This window comes from Squalius cephalus, assembly GCF_949319135.1.
Source record: "Squalius cephalus genome assembly, chromosome: 14".
NCBI classification, from domain to species: Eukaryota; Metazoa; Chordata; class Actinopteri; order Cypriniformes; family Leuciscidae; genus Squalius; species Squalius cephalus.
The window spans coordinates 21,162,856-21,182,539 of NC_137135.1; the positions used below are offsets into that span (position 1 = coordinate 21,162,856).

At 37.4% G+C, this 19,684-nt stretch overlaps 2 protein-coding genes across 2 annotated transcripts in view; both read left to right on the plus strand.

Moving 5' to 3' along the window:
* med7 (mediator complex subunit 7) overlaps positions 1-1,248 on the plus strand; it is a 1,443-nt gene extending 195 nt beyond the window's left edge. The window contains exon 2 of the mRNA XM_079892284.1: positions 311-1,248. Within this exon, the coding sequence (XP_079748410.1) occupies positions 320-1,048 (729 nt within the window). The 5' untranslated portion in view covers positions 311-319 and the 3' untranslated portion in view covers positions 1,049-1,248. The remainder of the gene's footprint in view (positions 1-310) is intronic.
* Positions 1,249-2,039: 791 nt separating this feature from the next.
* On the plus strand, positions 2,040-16,325 carry lonrf4 (LON peptidase N-terminal domain and ring finger 4). Its single transcript, XM_079892283.1, has 12 exons — positions 2,040-2,963; positions 6,049-6,167; positions 7,116-7,238; positions 7,358-7,528; positions 8,153-8,282; positions 9,004-9,079; positions 10,504-10,618; positions 10,727-10,848; positions 11,081-11,239; positions 11,482-11,644; positions 13,330-13,479; positions 13,561-16,325. Exons 1-12 carry the CDS (start codon positions 2,651-2,653, stop codon positions 13,708-13,710), a joined length of 1,791 nt encoding a protein of 596 aa, XP_079748409.1. The 5' UTR covers positions 2,040-2,650; the 3' UTR covers positions 13,711-16,325.
* Positions 16,326-19,684: the final 3,359 nt, after the last annotated feature.

Below are 19,684 nucleotides of genomic sequence, written 5' to 3' on the forward strand. Positions count from 1 at the left end.
AGTCCCGCTTTGCGATTCTCTATATCACTTATTTGGTGAACAGTAGCATTTAGCTTGTAAGCTTTTAGCTGTTTCTAAACAAGTATTGTTGATAAAATGTTTATGGTTCCTTTTACTGCATTTCCGAATCCCCCCAATATGTTTTTTTGACAGTAATATATCTAGGAGAGCAAATAATTTTTCAAAGCGAATTTTTTTTTGAATAAATAATTGTAGATTGGATCCCAGAGAGACAGAGTTTTAATAAATAATAATAACAATATTGCTACTAATCTATTTAATAAATAGATTTGATTGTTTTCTCGACTAGATTTAAAACATGGGGGAGCCACAGCAGGTCAGTGCTCTTCCACCGCCTCCAATGCAGTTCATCAAGGAGTACACGGATGAGAACGTGCGAAAGGGACTGGCCCCCAAACCCCCTCCTCCTATCCGAGACAGTTACATGATGTTTGGCAATCATTTCCAATGCGACGACATCATTATTCGACCTTTGGAGACCCAGGGCATCGAGCGCCTCCACCCTATGCAGTTTGACCACAAGAGAGAGCTGAAGAAACTAAATATGTCCATCCTAGTCAACTTTCTGGACCTTCTGGACATCCTCATCAAAAGCCCAGGTAGCATTAAGCGAGAGGAGAAAATGGAGGACTTGAAACTCCTGTTTGTCCACATGCATCACCTCATCAATGAGTACCGTCCTCACCAGGCCAGGGAGACGCTTCGGGTCATGATGGAGGTTCAGAAGAGACAGAGGTTGGAGACGGCTGAGCGTTTCCAGAAGCATCTGGAGCGGGTGGTGGAGATGATTCAAGGGTGTCTTGTTTCGCTGCCTGATGATTTGCCGCAACCTAACAGCTCCAGCGCGGGAGAGGCTGGTGGCGCGGGGTCAGCTGGAGCCTCAAGACTGAAAACAGAGCCTATGGATGTAGATGTGACGGGTGTTAGCTGCATGGTTGCACAAACGGACAAGAACGCGTCTTGTAATAAGGACAAAGTGTGGGACAAGGATGCTGCAATGTGCAGTATTATTGATGAGATGACATGAGCTGTCTAAGGAATGTATTGTGTTTTTATTGTTATTCAGGACATGCCCGTTCTTCAACTTTGTTACAAAACTCAACATAGGCAGACCACAAACACATACAGACGTTTTTACTATTTAACACGGTGGTCTGCTCACACAGTCATTGAAGTAGAGCTGTATGTGTAAAATAATAAAGATCTGGTCTTTTCATTTTCATATCACTCACTGCTTTTTTGTGTTGTTTTCACATAAATAAAACAGACTATAAGCATCAGTTCAAGCCACATTATAAGCCACATGATAATGATAAAGGAAGGAAAAAGCTAGTTAAACTGTTGAGTAATAACCTGCTCTGCAGACACACAATGTTGTGTTATGTGATTTAGCCATTCTCCATGTCACATGTTTACATGATGCAGATTGGTTGGAGGAAATGCAAACTTATAAAACCTTTACTGCACTTATGCAATCTTGTGTAAGTGCACTTTAGTCTAACCAGTGACGTAGATTTTAACCAAATGGACATTTGTATCATTGGTTGGTAATTACAATGTCTCTGGTATTTGCAGTGTCATCCTATTATGCTTTAAGTCTTTACTCACCAGCATGCCACTGAACATGTGTTCGACATACACGAGTCCATAAATACAGCAACTATACGAAGATTTATGAAGGGTTTGCGAAGGTAATGTTTATGTAGAAGTGTAGACAATTTGAGATAAATGTTTAAGAAATATTAACACAATGTTATTCCTCAGGGTTTATAATGTTATCAGTGGCACATAATGCATGATCTCGGGAAGGGACTGCATTCAACATCTAAAGCAAAACCCTTTCCAACGTACGGCAAATGTTAAATTACACAAAGAAAAGGCAAAAAAGGAATTATCAAAGCACAAATATTGAGCACCCATATATTCATGACAGAGTTAGCTTTGTAGGACTCTGTCATTGAATTAGTGCGCGAGATTCCCTGTTATGAAACGCGGCATTCGCTGTTTCACAACAGGGTGGAACGCGGAGCGGGGGAGCCAATGGGAAGCACCACCACGCGTCACGTGTTTTTTTTATTTATGTAATGTAATGGTGTCAGTGGCGAACACAGCATTATCTGCGGTCTAAACACAAGAGAAAGATGATGGTCTAGCGAACTTAAAAACAGGAAAATAGAGATCCATCGGTCGCTTTTTATTTTGTCCTTGCACTGCGTTGATGGAGTTCGGAAGAGTCAGCAAAGCAACGCTGATCGGACTGAAGCGGAGTGAACCGATTCATCATACTACACACAACAAGGGAAAACGTTACTCTCACAACAAAGACTGAGATATGATTGGCAACAGATAATCATACATATTAAATCTATTGTCACATATAAAAGTAAGTTGGAGAGGGAATCCTAAAGCATGCTAGTCTTGGCACACTCGGCTCAATTTCGCAGAAACTGCCATCGGCCTTTGGAAGCTTATAAAAGCAGTGATCATGAAATGAGATAGGACAGAGCTGTTAAACTACCCGTGTCGTTTAACTTTTTATGCATGCCACATTTCATGCTCAAGAATCGAGCTCTTTAACTTTTGACAAAGGGCATCAGCTGTTCAACTTTCAGGAAGAAGCTGTCACCGGATGAAAGAGTCCAGCATGGATCTGCTGGAGTGTCCGATCTGTCTGTTCCTCATGTGCGAGCCCGTGACCATGAGCTGCGGTCACTCGTTCTGCAGGAGATGCATGGGCGCTTTCCTGCCCTCGCGATGCCCCACCTGCAAAGAACGACTGAAGCAGAGAGATGCGAAAAACATCAAAAACAACGTGTTACTGTTCAGCGTCATTGAGAAATGTTGCCCAGAAGAGACTAAGATGAAGTGTCACATTCAGGAGAAGCTGAAAACCAGCGAGTTTACAGAAGCGCTTCGTATTGCGGACGAAGGGATCGAGATGGGTAAGTTAAGGATGCAAAATCCGTCTACCTTATGCAACCACATTGGTGTTCGTTGTGCAACACGGTTTAGTGTTCCGTATCGGATATGACAAGTGAACATGCAGATGCTCGGACTATGGCTGTCTCAAAACTAGAGCTATGAACGGAGCTCGATTCGATAATTCTTTCTATTAAACACCGTTTTTATTATTATTGTTATTACAGCAACCGAAATATTTTATGTTTAGTTGCTTTAAGGCGCTTGCGTTCAAAACATAGAGATACATACGCGCGAGTGTAGTCGAAAGAATCAATCTTGAGAACCGATTCTTTTTTTGTGAATCAAAACATACATTACGATTCGGAATACCGACCTATGAGTGTGATTACAGAATTAACCGGAGTCACTTAACGTTACCCACCCGCAAGTTATTACTGACGTTATGTCTGGCTTAAAATAAACCAAAACTGTTACTGTTGCATATTGTACGTAAGTCTCGCGAGACTTTTATCAGTGTTAATTATTTGGTTGTTCACATGACAAAATTAATTAAATGTTTATTTTTTTTGTTCTTATATATATATATATATATATGTCATATATATCTTATATATATTTTTTGATTTATAGCTCGGATGAATGAATCCACTGCGTTTATACCACCTATAAAAAGTAAACCCACTTTTTGCAAGAATTGCAAATATGGTGCATAATAGAATGATCGGTGACATGGAAGGTGCCTAGGTTGTGCAGTCTAGATAGGAAGCTCACTAGATTTTATACAGCAAATTGTAACCTTTCTTTTTCTTGCTGTACAGGATATTTGTAACTCATAATAATAGCCGGCTCTTGCTTTTTATAGGGCATGTATGCAGTGACAGCACACCTCATTCTGCTGAAGTAGGCCAATGAGTTTGTGAACCTCATATTCACTAATGAAAAAGGAATACATTGAATGCAATTAAAAATCTCCAGAAGTATGATGATTTTAATTAAATGAGGATAAAATTTACAAGGATCTGTAAATAGAATATCAGTCATGTCAGTTCAGGACATCACTGTGGAAAATGCATCATAGAGATTATGCAATTAAATGGTTAGTTCACCCAAAAATGAACATTCTGTCATCATTTACTCTCCCTCATGTCGTTCCAAACACGAAAGACTTCATTCATCTTTGGAACACAAATGAAGATCTTTTTGATGAAATCTGAGTGATTTCTTTCCCTCCATTGACAGCTACACAACTACCACTTTGACGCTTCAAAAAGTTCATACTGAGATCGTAAAACTAATCTATATGACTTGAGCGGTTTAGTCTAAATTTTCTGAAGAGACACGATCGCTTTATACGCTGAGCAGAATTTATTTATGCTTGCTTGATGTGCGAGAAACAATGAGGTTCATTCTTGCGTGACGCAGAACGTCTGAGCTTCTTCAAGAACCTATGAAGTTTGTTCTCGTGCGGCAAGCAAAGATGGTTGAGATTCTGTTTATGTTCGCTGATCAATATTTATATGTGAATAAAAGCCTTAATTCAATCAGTTTATTATATAAAGCGATCGTGTCTCTTCAGAAAATATTAGACTAAACCGCTTAGGATTAGATTTACAATCTCTTTATGAACTTTTCGAAGCGTCAGATTTGCGTAGCTGTCACAGAAATGAGGACAGAAATCTTAGATTTTATTAAATCTTATCTTCATTTGTGTTTCTATGAACGGAAGTCTTACGGGTTTGGAACGACATTAGGGTGAGTAAACAATTCATAATTTACTAATTTTTGATCATTTTGAACTATCTCATTTAAAATTGAATATACTAAATGCATGTTTAGAATCAGATCAGCCTATAAACACAGGTAGGCTGAGATAATGAAAGCCGTATGCAGCAGGAGTTTGAAATCTGTTGTTTCTAGAAATATTTGCCCTAGATTGCAGCATAAAATTCATTTTAACACAGCGTGGGTTAGTTGAAGACTGTTAGAGATTGTCTTTGTGATCCACCTACTCACTCACTTTAGAGCAGAGAGCTGTGCTTGTTGAAAGCAACAGTGATTTCATAATCTCAGGTCTCCTAAAGGGTTAATGAATACCAGTGAAAACGGGTTAAAACATGTTGTGAGAGACTGATGTCACTAACAAGGGTAAATAAAGCCATGAAAGAATCTCTAGGGCACACATTGGTGAAATAACAAGGTCCCTTGCGTATACAATATACACAAATGAGATATTACAGAACATATTCTAAGATGCATGAATGTGGTTGTGCAGAATCCTGTGCAATTAATGTATCTCCGACACAATGAGCTATAGTGTACTATAGTGTAGTTTGGTAGTATTGTAAGGCTCTTCTCTTTTAGATATAGCATGACTATTAACATCAACAGTACCATTAGTCTTTTAGTGAATTAAACGTATCATTTTACGGCCACTGAATGAATGCAGTTATCTGTCTAGTAACATAAACCCTCCCAGGCAAAACTCAGATGTCTGTCAACTCTTTGAATCCAATTAGAGGCAGTTTCCTGTACGCTCAGCGTTCTGCCCCACATAATCTTTCCCTCTTGTGTAACCGAGAATCCTATAACATAATCTGGTTTGTAACAGCCTGGTTATTTCATCACTCTGTGTGTACATATACAAATGCAACCTGAATTTCTGTCCCTCTTTATGCAATAATTTGTAGAAGTTTTGGATTTCCGATCACTGTCAGATCAGATCCCTTTGTAGTTGAATTTGATTAATCTCTAAAGCACGCTCACCCACCCCTTCCTTTGTTTATCTTATAGCAGGCGAACTCCATTCGTTGCATTTGATCTTTATGCATTACACAGTTTCTTTTCCTTATTTTTTGCATTATGCTATTAGATGGTCATCTCATGCCATCCAAGTGGTGCAGATGTAAGATGTGCACTAAAACACAATGTTCCCTAGAGGTGGGAGGGATGCTTATGCAGAGTGCTGCTGTTCAGAGATTAAAGATGTCCATTTCGGTTTCTCTCTTTTTGTTTATGCACATTTTAAACAAAAAACTCCATAAAAGCCACATATATGTCTGAAATGAGACTGAGGATCATACTGTCCATCTCTTCATGCATCTACAGTCCCGGATGATGTGAGTCTGAAAGTGTGGCGGGCCGAGGCTTGCATGGGCCTCCGTCGATTTTCTGATGCCCTCCGTGACCTGGATGACCTGTGCTGTGTGCGACCCAATTGGACTGAGGTGAGGGCCATCTTTGCTGACTGTACTGGTTATTTATATGTTGTCTAGGGACAAGACTTTGATTACTGTTTAGGAATGGTGTTGACAGATGAGTTATATTCTGCATTCTTAAAATCCGTATCAATTTATTATACATATTTATTATTCTGCATACTCACGCCAGATTTCTAAAATGTCTGTGAAGTCTCATGTTTTGGTTTTGCGGAAATGACTGACACAGTTTCATAGTTATATCATCTCTGTTGGTATGGACAGAGCACATTGTGGTTTGGCATTATTCCCACAGCAGTTTACTGGCATACACTGGCGTTCAAAGTTAATCTTTAGTAATACTCTTATAATTTATCACTTGTATTCAGAAAAAAGGCATTAAATTGATCAAAAGTGACAGTAAATGCATTTATAACATTACAAAAAAATTCTATTTCTTTTAAGGTTTTTTTTTTTTTTTTACTATACATTCATCAAAGAATCCTGAAAAAATGATCATGGTTTCCAAAAAATATTTGGCAGCACTATTGTATTCATCATTGACAATAATAAGAAAATATTTATTGAGCAGAAAATCAGCATATTAGAATAATTTCTGAAGGATTATGTGACACTGAAAACTGGAGTAAATTCAGCTTTGTCATCATATTTAAAATATATTACAATAGAAAACTATTTAAAACTGTAATAATATTTCAAAATATTACTATTATTGTTTTTACTATATTCTTGATCAAATAAATGCAGCCTTGGTGAGCATAAGATACCTCAGTCATTAAAAAAATCTTCCTGACCTAAAACATTTAAAATGTAGTGTTTGATCATGTTTTGATTATATATATTATGTAAAACGGGGGAGATTTACTTTTATTCCCGAGGACTTTTTCTAAATTATATTTAATAAATTGAATAGGAATATTTGTGTTAATAATTTGTGTTTAAATTCTGTGTTTTTAGGGGTTCTTTCGTAAAGGGAATGTTCTACTTGAAATGGGCAGACAGACTGAAGCCCTCATCCAGTTCTACCACTGCCTGAAGCAGCAGCCTGACTTTGCCCCTGCGAAAAACCAGATTAAGAAGGTGGGTCTTTCAGAACGTTTCCAGAAGTTTGATGAACAGTTTTCTGGAGAGAGTCAGAACCAAAACATCCAAATATGGAGCACGTTTTGCATGAATAAAATGTTTTACATGATGTGCAGATCTTGGAAGCAGAGGGAATGCCTGTACCGGAAGAAGTTCCACGGATCCTGCATGTTGTGTCGGAGTACTTGCAAGATCCCTGTCCCATCACCAGCTCTGTAAGCCCCTCGTGCACAGATAGTCAGCGCTACACGCACAACAGTGCTGAGGGTCAAAGTGATGCCGGGCAGGTGAGGTGTGCGCACAGCACATATGTGACCCTGGACTACAAAACCAGTCACAAGGGTCAATTAAAAAAAAAAAAAAAGGATTTTAGGATTGGAAAATATTTGACCGAGATACAACTATTTGAAAATCTGGAATCTGAGGGTGCAAAAAAATCTAAACATTGAGAAAATCAAATTTTGATTTGAAAAATTGATTTTTACACCTCACAATTTATGGATTGTGCTGCATCCACTCACAAAAATATTTTTTATACATGTTTACGGTAGGAAATTTACAAAATATCTTCATGCAACATGATCTTTACTTAATATCTTAATGATTTTTGGCATAAAAGAAAAATCACTAATTGTGACCCATACGATGTATTATTGGCTATTGCCACAAATATACCCGTGCGACATGTGACTGGTTTTGTGGTCCAGGGTCACATTCGCTCTTGTGTTACATTGGTAATGTGAGCAACTAAAATATTTGATCTGATATAGTTGTGAATGTAAAGATTCTTTTTTTTCCTCATGAAAATAGACTTTGATGCTGATATGGCAATAAAAAATAAATTCATTTGTGATGTGAGCTATATGGGAAAGATTTTGCTCACTCTCAAGGTCTTTCCTGTTCTGTCCTAGAATGCAACTAAAGTGAAGCACGGCACCAGCGGCGAGTGCTGCCTGAGCCTGTGTCAGGCCGTGTCCTTCCTCCCCACTGCTGAGGATGATGAGGAAATGATGATGAAGAGAGAGGAGAAACAGAACGGAGGTAAAGATATCTTACTGACTGCTCATGGAAACAAATGTAATGCATTCGCATTTATATATGCACCTTCTAGAAATGATTAAAACATTGTTTTTGTATTAAATAGAATTGAATAATATTTTCAAAGTTTAGTTTTTAAATGGATAATTCCAGTCAAGAATGCTGAAAGATAGTTAGTTTAGCTGCTTTGCTTCATACAATTTTAATTAATTGTCACTTGATGATGATTATTAATCATCATTAATCTCATACTTTTTGTTAAAACTACGCATTAAGTAAGGAATACATAATAATGTGAGTAGGTGTTAGTTTGAGCAAATTGTGTGAGACTGGTTTGACACTTTGGCCATAATTATGTTCATAACATAGCACATTAGCCTAGCTATATATACAGTATAACACATCCTCGAGTGACCTATTGCATATGTGTACAAAAATCTAATAATATGTCATAAGTAAATTGTCATATTAAACATGTGAAATTCATTTTGATATTCGAGATTACTTTGGGTTTTGTAAGTTCTTTATTCATTAGTTCATAGTAGTTCATTGTTCAACCCAGGTAAACATAATGGGTTATATATTCATATTATTATTAAATATTATTATTCATATAAATATTATTTCATTTTACTTCATAAGCAGTTACTTTGTTTAGACATGATTAGACAACAAATCAGAATGACATTCATTCAAAGGTTATGTTGGTTGTTTGGTTCTTTAGGTGTGTGCAGTGTGGGCAGAGAGTCCTGCCTCAGCGTTCTGACAGTGACTGATTTTGAGTGCCCTCTCTGCATCAGGTCAGTGGAGATTTATAGTGTGTCCTTTTTCACTGACCTTATATCCTGCTACCAGACTCTTGCATTTTCCTGAACTTCGATATAGTATTTAAATGTTAGATTACAGCTGGCACTTGCTTAATTGAAGACACAACATATTCTTTAATACTTTAACGAGTGTAATTCAAAATTGGGAAATGTCATGACACTGTTTTATTCTTGTTTTGTGGTCATACCAGTGTATTGTAAGTTACTATGGAGCTGTTAAATGCTTGATTCTGAATGGTTTACAAACGTTCTAAGGTGTGCAATTACAAAAAAGGGAAACGCACAGCTAAAGTTGTTCCAGGCAGGTCTTACATTTTACATTTAGTCATTTAGCAGATGCTTTTGTCCAAAGCGACTTACAATTTAGGACTAAATTAAGCGAGTCATCGTGAAGAGGCAAAAACAACGCAAGTGCTCAAAATACGAAGTTCAGGCATTGTTCAGAGTAGCATAAGCCCGATAAGGGAGGATTAAAGGAAAAGGAAAGAAATCATTTTTTCTTTTTTTTTTTATGAGGTTAAGTGCTCACGGAAGATATGAGTTTTCAGTTGTCTATTGAATGTTGTCAGGGATTCTGCATTCTAGATGAGGGTAGGGAGAGTATTCCACCAGCATGGAATCGTGAATGAGAATGTCTTGACTACATTATATGTCCATATCACTTTGTCAAATGATTTCTGGTCCTTACAGCCTACAACAGCAAAAGAACATAAACCTACAAAGACATTGATCAAGCAAATCGATATAACAAACAATAATATAAAAATGACAAACTATATCCATGTTTTCACCATGGAATTACCTTTCATTATCTATGGAAAGCACACTCTCTTTCTCCTGCTCTCTCTCCCATAAAAACACACTCACATAGAACACACACACACACACACACACACACACACACACACACACACACACACACACACAAACTTGTTGTCAGTGCTGCCCTGCGTCTTTATCAGTAAAATAGTTTTGCAACTGAAAAGCTATATGACATTTTTTCAGTTTCTCAGTTACGTGACTGTTTTTGAAGCAGTTAAACTTACATCTTCTTCACTATTAGTTAGACGCTGCTTGCGATGAGATGCATAAGAAATTAGTGTTTAAAGGATAACAAACTGACACATGTCTTGAAATAAAACATTGAACAGTGTTTTGAGGCGAGGTAACTGTAATGTAAGCGGAATATATTGACTCAGTTGATATATTTCTGCAAAGTGATCCTCTTCTTAATGAAATGGAATAAAACCAGATAAAAATTTCTATCTGTCTTAATGAGGATTTTAAGTCTTTTATTCCAGAAGACTGTTGTGCATAAACAGATGTGTTTATTAACTTCCCACCTCTTATCTGTGCTCAATGGATCAATGATCACTATCATGATCAATGGATTAAAGGTTATTCTATGAGCCGGTGACAACACCCTGTGGACACACGTTCTGCAAGAACTGCATCGAGAGAAGTCTGGATCACAATCTCCGCTGTCCACTCTGCAAACAACCACTGCAGGAGGTAAAGTATCTATTTCATAAAGTAAATAAACAAAAATAAAACCATAATCATATTACAAATCATATTACATAGCAGTATAAGTCTCACCACATTACTTCCTATTCGCAGTATTTTAAGAACAGGAAGTACAACCCCACAGTGCTGCTGCAGGAGATTATTTGCCGCCTCTTCCCCCAGCAGTTGGCAGAGAGGAAACAGGTGCATGAGGCAGAGATGGAAGAGCTCTCAAAGTGAGTGCCCCTCTCAGTGATAACAACAAAAAAACAGTGCTCCTGCCTATTTATTGCAAAGGAGTTTCTATGAATGGAATTTCCCATGCTGCTGAGGTCTGGAAGAGCTCCAGTATCTGCAAAATGTATAAAATGGTGTCTAGAAGTCTTCACACAATATCAAACGTCTTCTGGACTGTTAAAGCCTCTGATAAAGTGTGCCATCTTTCAACTGACCATCTTTTATCTCCAGTTTGACCAAGGACATCCCAATCTTTGTGTGCACGGTGGCGTACCCTGGCATCCCTTGCCCGCTGCACATCTTTGAGCCTCGCTACCGTCTGATGATGCGCAGATGTATGGAGACGGGCACCAAAAAGTTTGGAATGTGCAGCTATGAGCATGGCAAAGGGTATACAAATAAAATATTATGCGGCTAACATCTGTCATTTAAGGTTATGCTAGCTTCAAACCAGAATTTGATGGTTTTACGTATCATAAAAATCATCTGGTTGTTAGTAGGTCTTAAAACTAGGTAAATACAACCTCAGATGAGCAATAACACATGACTTATTACACCATGTCATTATTTATTTAACAAAAGCCATATATATATATTACAGTGTTTTTTGATACTATAATTTCCTGTCACAGCTTTGCAGATTATGGCTGCATGTTGGATATTTTGGAACTTGAACTGCTTCCGGATGGTCGCTCCTATGTGGATACAGTGGGAGGAAGTCGCTTCCGAGTGCTCAGGAGAGGACAGAGAGATGGCTACCAAACTGCTGATATTGAGTACCTGGAGGACCATAAGGTCAGAGGTTACAGATTGCCATAACTCAAATTTCAGATCTGAGCCCAAGAAAAAGGCACATTGGAAGAACTCTTTAATGCAATACAGCATTATTAAGCACAAAAGACTATATGGCAAATATGAAAAAAATAAACCTTATAACCTAACCAGATAATACAAGAATCATGTAAATGAAATTGCTCTCATGGGGCGGTACCACTGAAACGTTCTAGAATTCTGTCTAATCTATTTAGTAACTATGGTGATTTCAGTTAGTTTAGTCAAATCTTAACTTAAGGCTTAAGATAGGAAGTATCTTTAATACAGCCCTTGATGTACTTCCCATCTTAAAGGTTACAGTCTCTTGTCACAATAGAAATCTGGCACGTTTATCTGAGCCTCCGGGATATTATTCTACCATAGCAAACTGTGGCAGTAGCAAGCTCTTTTTGTCATTTTATTATATTCTGTCATTTTAATAACTGTCAATCACAACTATTTTTAATATATTATATATTATTAACTATAGTAAACATGCATTTCAGTATCATATTAAAATACAATGATCTGAATGCCTGCATAAAGGAGGATCGTTTTAATACTGCTTTGACCTGTTGTGGGACACTTCCTCAAGATTGAAATTTGTGCAGAAGTTTCTCACACTTTCTATACACTGCACTGCATAGGAAGTTGTGGTGTCCATTGAGGCTATATGTGAAAGTGATCATGATTGTTGTGATCACTCAGATAGTGCAGTGACACCAAGATGATTGTCACTATAACAATAATCAAGCCATTTGGCTGCCGCAGTTATTTTCATTGCATCCAGTTGAGCTCACGTACTAGGGCAGAATACTGTCATTTCTCGGTTTAACACAGTCATTTCAACAGGTTCAGGTTGGTTCTGACTCTGGCAATTAAATGTTTATTAATGAAATGTTTAAAGGGATAGTTCACCCAAAAATGAAAATTCTGTCATCATTTACTCACCCTCAAGTTGTTTCAAACCTGTAAGAATTTCTTTTTTCTGCTGAACACAAAAGAAGATATTTTGATGTAGTATTTTTTTTTCCTACTATGGAAGCCAATGGGGTCCATCAACTGTTTGGTTACAGACATTTTTCAAAATATCTTCTTTTGTGTTCAGCAGAAAAAAGAAATTCTTACAGGTTTGAAACAACTTGAGGGAGAGTAAATGATGACAGAATTTTCATTTTTGGGTGAACTATCCCTTTAAGGCAAGTAGAGCCACACAACAGTGTTGTGTTTTTTGTTCAGTTATCATTATTAGTGAATAAGGTTGGACTTTTTAATCTTCTAGTTGCTTTCCCAATGGTTATGTGTCTCAGCCAGCTAAATAAGGTGTCATGTTTGAACATTAAATGAAAAGCTTGCATAAAAGATTCATGAGGGGGTTATTACCACTATCACAAGCCTGAGTCTGTTTGCATGATAGATTGCTTATAATGGCTGTAAATATGAAACCTTTTGTTAGCACTGCAAATTTAATATCAAGTAAATACTTAATGTTAATTAGCGTTAATTGCAAGTGCATTTATCGAACAGCTTGTGATTAACTGCCTGTTAGTCAACAAATTCAAGCTCTTTTCTAACTCATCTTTATTAGGATTTCACAAGCATTGTTTTATCATCAGGTTGAAGAAATCATTTAAATAACAGGAAAACTTCTACTTGTTTGCGTTTAGGTCGAAGGCGGCGAGCTTGAATTACTGCAGCTTCTCCATGACAGCGTGTATCAGCAGGCGAGAGAGTGGTACCATCGTCTGAACAGCCGCATTCAGGAGCAGATCAGCCGGCAGTACGGCATCATGCCCGAGAAAGAGGACAACATTCAGGTCAGAGCACGCAGAAAAACCACAGATCTTGCGTTTTAATAGTAACTTTCTAACGAGAATGAATGTTTTTGTGCGTTGCAGGCGTCTGCTAATGGACCGGCCTGGTGCTGGTGGCTTCTGTCAGTGCTGCAGTTAGATCCAGCCTATCAGACCACCGTTCTGTCTTTGACTTCCCTGAAGGATAGACTGGGTCATCTACGCATTGTACTAGAATACTTCTCTCAGAGCTAGGACAGAGACGCATTAAATGCCAATATTGCTGATCTCATCACATGCATGCCCCACGGAAGATTTATTTTTATTTTAAATTTGTCACCTTTTTTTTTTTTCCTTATCATAATCCATACACAAGATATTGTGCTTGGATTATACAACGGACAGCTACAGTATATGATATGGGTTGGTTGAAAATAAGATGACTTGTTCCAGTGGCTGTACAACTATTGAATTAGTCATTGAACTAATTCCTACTTAGTCAAGCACCAAAGAATTAAGGACTCGTTCTACACAGAACAGCTGTTTATTGGTTCACGCTGTTCGCTTCATTAAACATCATCAGAGTGGATGCCAAATGTTGCAGCTAGTTTTGTTGACATACATTTGAGATGTTTCCAGTAGTGCTGCGCCCTGGCCAGGATTTATTTTGAATGTGTAGCTCACATTTGTGGCCGAGGGGGAAACTGTTGGCCCAAGGTTCTGATGAGTGAATAGGAGCTCATTGATTATGCATGAATGAAACGCTTATGACTACAGACTCAAAATCACAATTCCGACCGTACGTTTTAGTAGAATCAGAAATAATATTATGAGGAGTTACATTAATATTGCTATACTAATGACAGAGAATACACTTCCTTTTTTTCCCGTGAATGAAAGCTGCTAGTTGTGCTTGTTTTGCACGCTTGCTGGCATAACACTAAGGAGGAGAGGAAAAGAGGAAAGAATTCTAGCAGTCTGTAGTATTTTTTTTAAATAAATAAATACTTTTATTTAGCAAGAATGCTCAAAATCGATCAAAAGTGACAGTTTTATAGTTAAACATTTATGATGTTTCTAAAGATTTCTGTTTTTAAAAAATGTGAGTTTTCAACAACAACATAATAATAAAGCTTTGCCATCACAGGAATAAATTACATTTTAAAAATATTCAAAAGGAAAACAGATATTTTAATTTTAATGATAATTTACAGTATTATTGTTTTTACTATATTTTTAATCAAATACATGTAGCCTTGACGAGACTATAAAAAATTTAAAACATTAAAAATCTTACCAGCCCCAAATTTTCGAACAGTAGCGTATAAAATTCTCAATCAAACGGCAGTTTCAGACTTGTCATGGGCACCAGGGCCGTTGTGGGAGGTGTTGTGAATGTTTTAGCCATCTGGTCGATCAGTACAGCTCTCCAAACCTCTTTGTGTCAGTCATATTGGATTATTTATGTGTGCGCTTGTGCCTTGTGTTAGGCCTTAATCTAGCTTCAGATAGTTAAGGAGGACTGTGACATTTAATTTCCTTATTTTTTTCTTCTGTTTTAGTGCCACATTCTGAGGAATGTTAAAACTGCAAAGTTATATGTGATGTAACACTTAAATGGGCTTAAAACCTACTTTTTTTTTTTTTTACCTTGGTGAATGTGCCATTGTTTTTTTTTTTTTTTATTGCTGGAAGTCCAACAAGGGTAAAAAATGCACCAACCTGCACTGTCAATTTTTTCACATTTTTCAGATTTGATCTGTTGTGCACTGCTCTGAAGATTACTGTCAATTTTCTATATTGAAAACCAGTTATTAACAGGTGGGTGCTTGGCTTTCGACCCTGTTTTGAATGCAGTATGCCTAAACATACAGAAACGGTGTCTTGTTTGAGGAAATATAAATCTGGGTACTTTTGGAGGAAAGATTTTTTTAGGGCTCGTCTATTAGGTACAGAAAGGTTCTTAAACTGAGATTGAAAGAGGCCTCAGTTATGTTTCTCTCGAGACCGCAATGAATCAGAGAGACACATATATGAAAGGGATTCAAATCAGAATAGGATTTTATTTTAATTTGCTTTAGTAATTTAAATAATAGAAACGTTACTGATTGTTGCATCTGATGTGTTTTTTCATGTCTAAGGTGCCCTCTTGTCTCAGGATTAAGGACTTGAAAATCACTTACAAATGCTTTCAGAACTGTTGCTTCATCTGTAGTGTGACTCAGTTACGTGCTATCGAGTCTGACCATGTCAAATGTTCACCCTTCTGTTTATTACTAGTGTATGTGAAAGTGGCAGATCCTGTGGTGTTGCTTTGGGATAGTACACGTGCAATGTGTGACTTTATTCTTCACTAATAGTCTCAAAAACAAGGATAAGGACTCTCCTGTAAACCTCAAATCAGTTGAAGAGCTATAAAAAAGTCTTTGGTTTTATAGATTAGTCCAATCAAATCAAACTTAATAATCAAGATTATGTCCATTGTTTTGTTAAGAAATTGCTCGAGAAGCAAATATTTCCAGTCAATGGCAAATAATGATTGCTTGTTTGATTTTAAATGATCCATGGATAGTATTTTGTTTTCTTTCTTTCTTTTTTGTCACTAATTCTATTATTGTCATATATTGATGTGTTTGGAATTAAAGCAGCCTTTGCCAGAGTATTTTATAATTTGTAATCCCTGGTGTAAACTAGGGGCCTGTATCAGTGATTTTCTTTTGAGAGATTTGTTGTATAACTCTCAATGAGTTATACGATATGCATTATACTACAATAAATGTAACATGAAAATCATTCAAAATATCATTGCTTTTCTGTCATTGGAAATTGCAAAATCAAATTAATAATAATAAAACATTAAAATCAAACCTATTTATTTATAGTTTATAGTATTGTATTACCAAGCATCCACTAGATGGCGTCATACAATCACATGATTGGCATCAGATTGTCTGATGTATTAGCATCTATCAGCGTCTTCCATTTTCTTACCGTGTAAAGATGTTAGTTTTTTTCCCCCTTTCCAAGCAGACTGGTCTATCATATTTTGCTAGGTTTTTTTTTCTTCAGTAAAGGTCAATAGGGACTATTGTTATTTTGTATACGGACAAAATATCTTTACATCAAGATCCCACTTGTTAAAGGACAAGTTCGGTATTTTACACTTAAAGCCCTGTTTACAGATCGTTTCTGATGAAATAGAACGGTTAAGATTAAATTTTGGACAAATGCTGCTGTCCCGAGAATTTTAGGTTTCTTTTGCTTTCCCAAACACCAGTAGACTGGGTGTATAGGTGCACTCGAACACTCCTTCCTAAAACACATTAAACTTTCGTTTACAAAGACGTGAAACTCACCGAGTGGTCAGGGGTGTCCACTGATATGCTCACACAAAAATAGCTGCAAAAGATGCTTTCCAACAGGTGTTTTACCATTCGTTGTAAAACTGTGGACCTATTTTTCCAAACGCCTCACACCCGAACTTCTTCCGTTGAGAGCTTGAATAATAGACACTCCAGCCCAGTTGGTGGCGATAATGCACCTTTGCAAGCAAACCACTGGCAATTCATTGTTTGCGATCCGCCGTAAAAAAAAAAAAAAAAAAAAAAAAAAAACACGAAGAAGAAGAAGAAAACAACCCCTGAACCCCATTTCAGTTTCCGGCGCGGAGTAATACCGTACCTCACAGCACATCCAATGCAAGTCAATGGAGGAGACAAAAACTACGATAAAACCTGTTGGAAAGCATCTTTTGCAGCGATTTTTGTGTGAGCATATCAGTGGACACCCCTGACCACTCGGTGAGTTTCACGTCTTTGTAAACGAAAGTTTAATGTGTTTTAGGAAGGAGTGTTCGAGTGCACCTATACACCCAGTCTACTGGTGTTTGGGAAAGCGAAAGAAACCTAAAATTCTCGGGACAGCAGCATTTGTCCAAAATTTAATATTAACCGTTCTATTTCATCAGAAACGATCTGTAAACAGGGCTTTAAGTGTAAAATACCGAACTTGTCCTTTAATGTTAGTAAGTTAGAAGGGATAGTAAGTATTAAAGGGATAGTTCACTCAAAAATGAAAATTCTGTCATCATTTACTCACCCTCAAGTTGTTCCAAACCTTTATGGATTTCTTTCTTCTGATGAACACAAAAAATATATTTCGGCAGAAGAAAGAAATTCATACAGGTTTGGAACAACTTGAGGGTGAGTAAATGATGACATTTTCATTTTTGGGTGAACTATCCCTTTAAGGGTAACCTGCATAGGACATCTGCGTGTGCTGATGAAATCCCCATTGTGTTGAGTAAACTGTTGAAGTGCTGTGTCAAAATGACGGCAATTAATTTGGGATGAAATCAATGTAATTTTCACAAAGCCAGTCTGTCACCAATCTGTTCTGTTTAGTTTCGTTTTCATGGACATTCAGTTTATTTTCATTTGTTACGTGTCTTCTTTGTTCAGATTCCCGCCGCCCATTTGTCTCCTTGGTTACCGTTATCATTGGTTCATATGTGTCAGTTGTAGTGATTAATTATCCTCGTTTGTATTCCTTCTTAAGTTGTTTCTTCACCTGCACTCCTTGTCCGGTATTGTTTGTGTTAGCAGTAGCCTACAGTTACACCAGTTTGTCTTTAGTTTTATTAAATTACGTTGATTTGATGCTGTCTTCAGTCCTTCATCATCATCATCTTAATCTTGTGACACAGGCAGAGATGGAGAGTTTTGATTGAAGAGATGATGCAGGACTGCCACCGCCTGTCAAACAAATACCCCGTGTTGCCATGGAAACCATTGCATGATAGATAAGAGACAAAATAAAACTTTTAAGTAGCTAGTTAATTGAAAATAAACTTTTCAAGTGCACGCACAAACTCTTTTGTTTGTTTACAGTCTGTGAGCCGCAGTGTCAAATGCAAATACTTCAGAGATAAATGGTGAATGCATGAGATGATACCAAATATGTCTGTTTGTCTCCCTCTCTTGGTTCTCTTTGTAGGGATTATGGAGCGTCTAAGGGGTGGCAGAGCTTGGACTGATAAAGCAGCCTTGTTCCACACTAACCTAATCCCCCTGTGTCAATACACTGATAAAACTTCAAATGCTGTGTGCAAAAGAGTTAAGGTAAACATATCAGAGCCTTGGTACTTGAGTCTCAGGGTGCGTTTGGTAATAATAAGACAAACGCAGCCAGCGCGTCTCCCTTCGTAGAGGTGGAGATTAGCTTCCATGAGAGGCAGCTGGCTTTGTCCCCTCGCTGAGGTGGCAAGATGAGACACAGTAATCTCTAACCTCCCTGTGAAGAGCTAATACATTTGAAAACAAAACAATAAAGTTAGGGGAACGTTAGAATGTAACGTTCTAGAAACCAAAAACATAGTTCTATTGTCGTTAAGAAAACTTTCCTCGCTAACCAAAAGCAAAACTTCAAAAAAGAACGTTCTGGGAACCAAAAATGGTTAGCTGGGTTACAATCTGTAATTATGAGCTCTAGAAGGACATGAACCCTTTTTACAAGTTGAAATCACGTAAATGCGGTAATTAGCCTACATCATGGCGTTAACGCACATACAGTCAAACATGATCTAAACGAATGAAAAGCAGATAAAACATAATTTTGCACCAACATAAAAAAAAGTTTTGTAAACTAAAAAAGATTTTTAAACTACTCGACCACCCATACTAGAATTTATCACATTTTATTGTATTTATTGTGGTAAATTTTGAAAAAAAAGTTTGCACTGTTGTATTCTGATGTAATGTGTGTGAGAACAGAAGTGAATGAGTAAAGAAGATGGATGAAGTTTGCTATTCCTGTCTCGTGTGCTAAATTGTTTTATAACTTTTGACAGATACTACAAATTGGCGACGAGGATTAGGCATTTTTTTGCTATGGTTTGGTCACGAAGATGGCTGTTGCTAATGCCGGAAACACACTTAACGACTAGCTGAAACATTCTAAGACTGAACTGAACACACTTACAGACTGTTTCCAACGACTGGAGCAGATTTTAAACACCGATTGTGAACACCGACTTAACGCAACTGTCTTTGACTCGGCTCGTTTGGGCATGACCAGTCATAAGTTTCAAATGACATTCATAATCGGCCTTACAGCCCTTATGTTTGTCCCCGGCTTAACGTGCTTTGCCAGTTTTTCCTGCTATGCCCTGTGAGGTGAGCCCGCTATACAATTCAGCACATGGCTGCGGATTTCTGAAAATTATCTACGA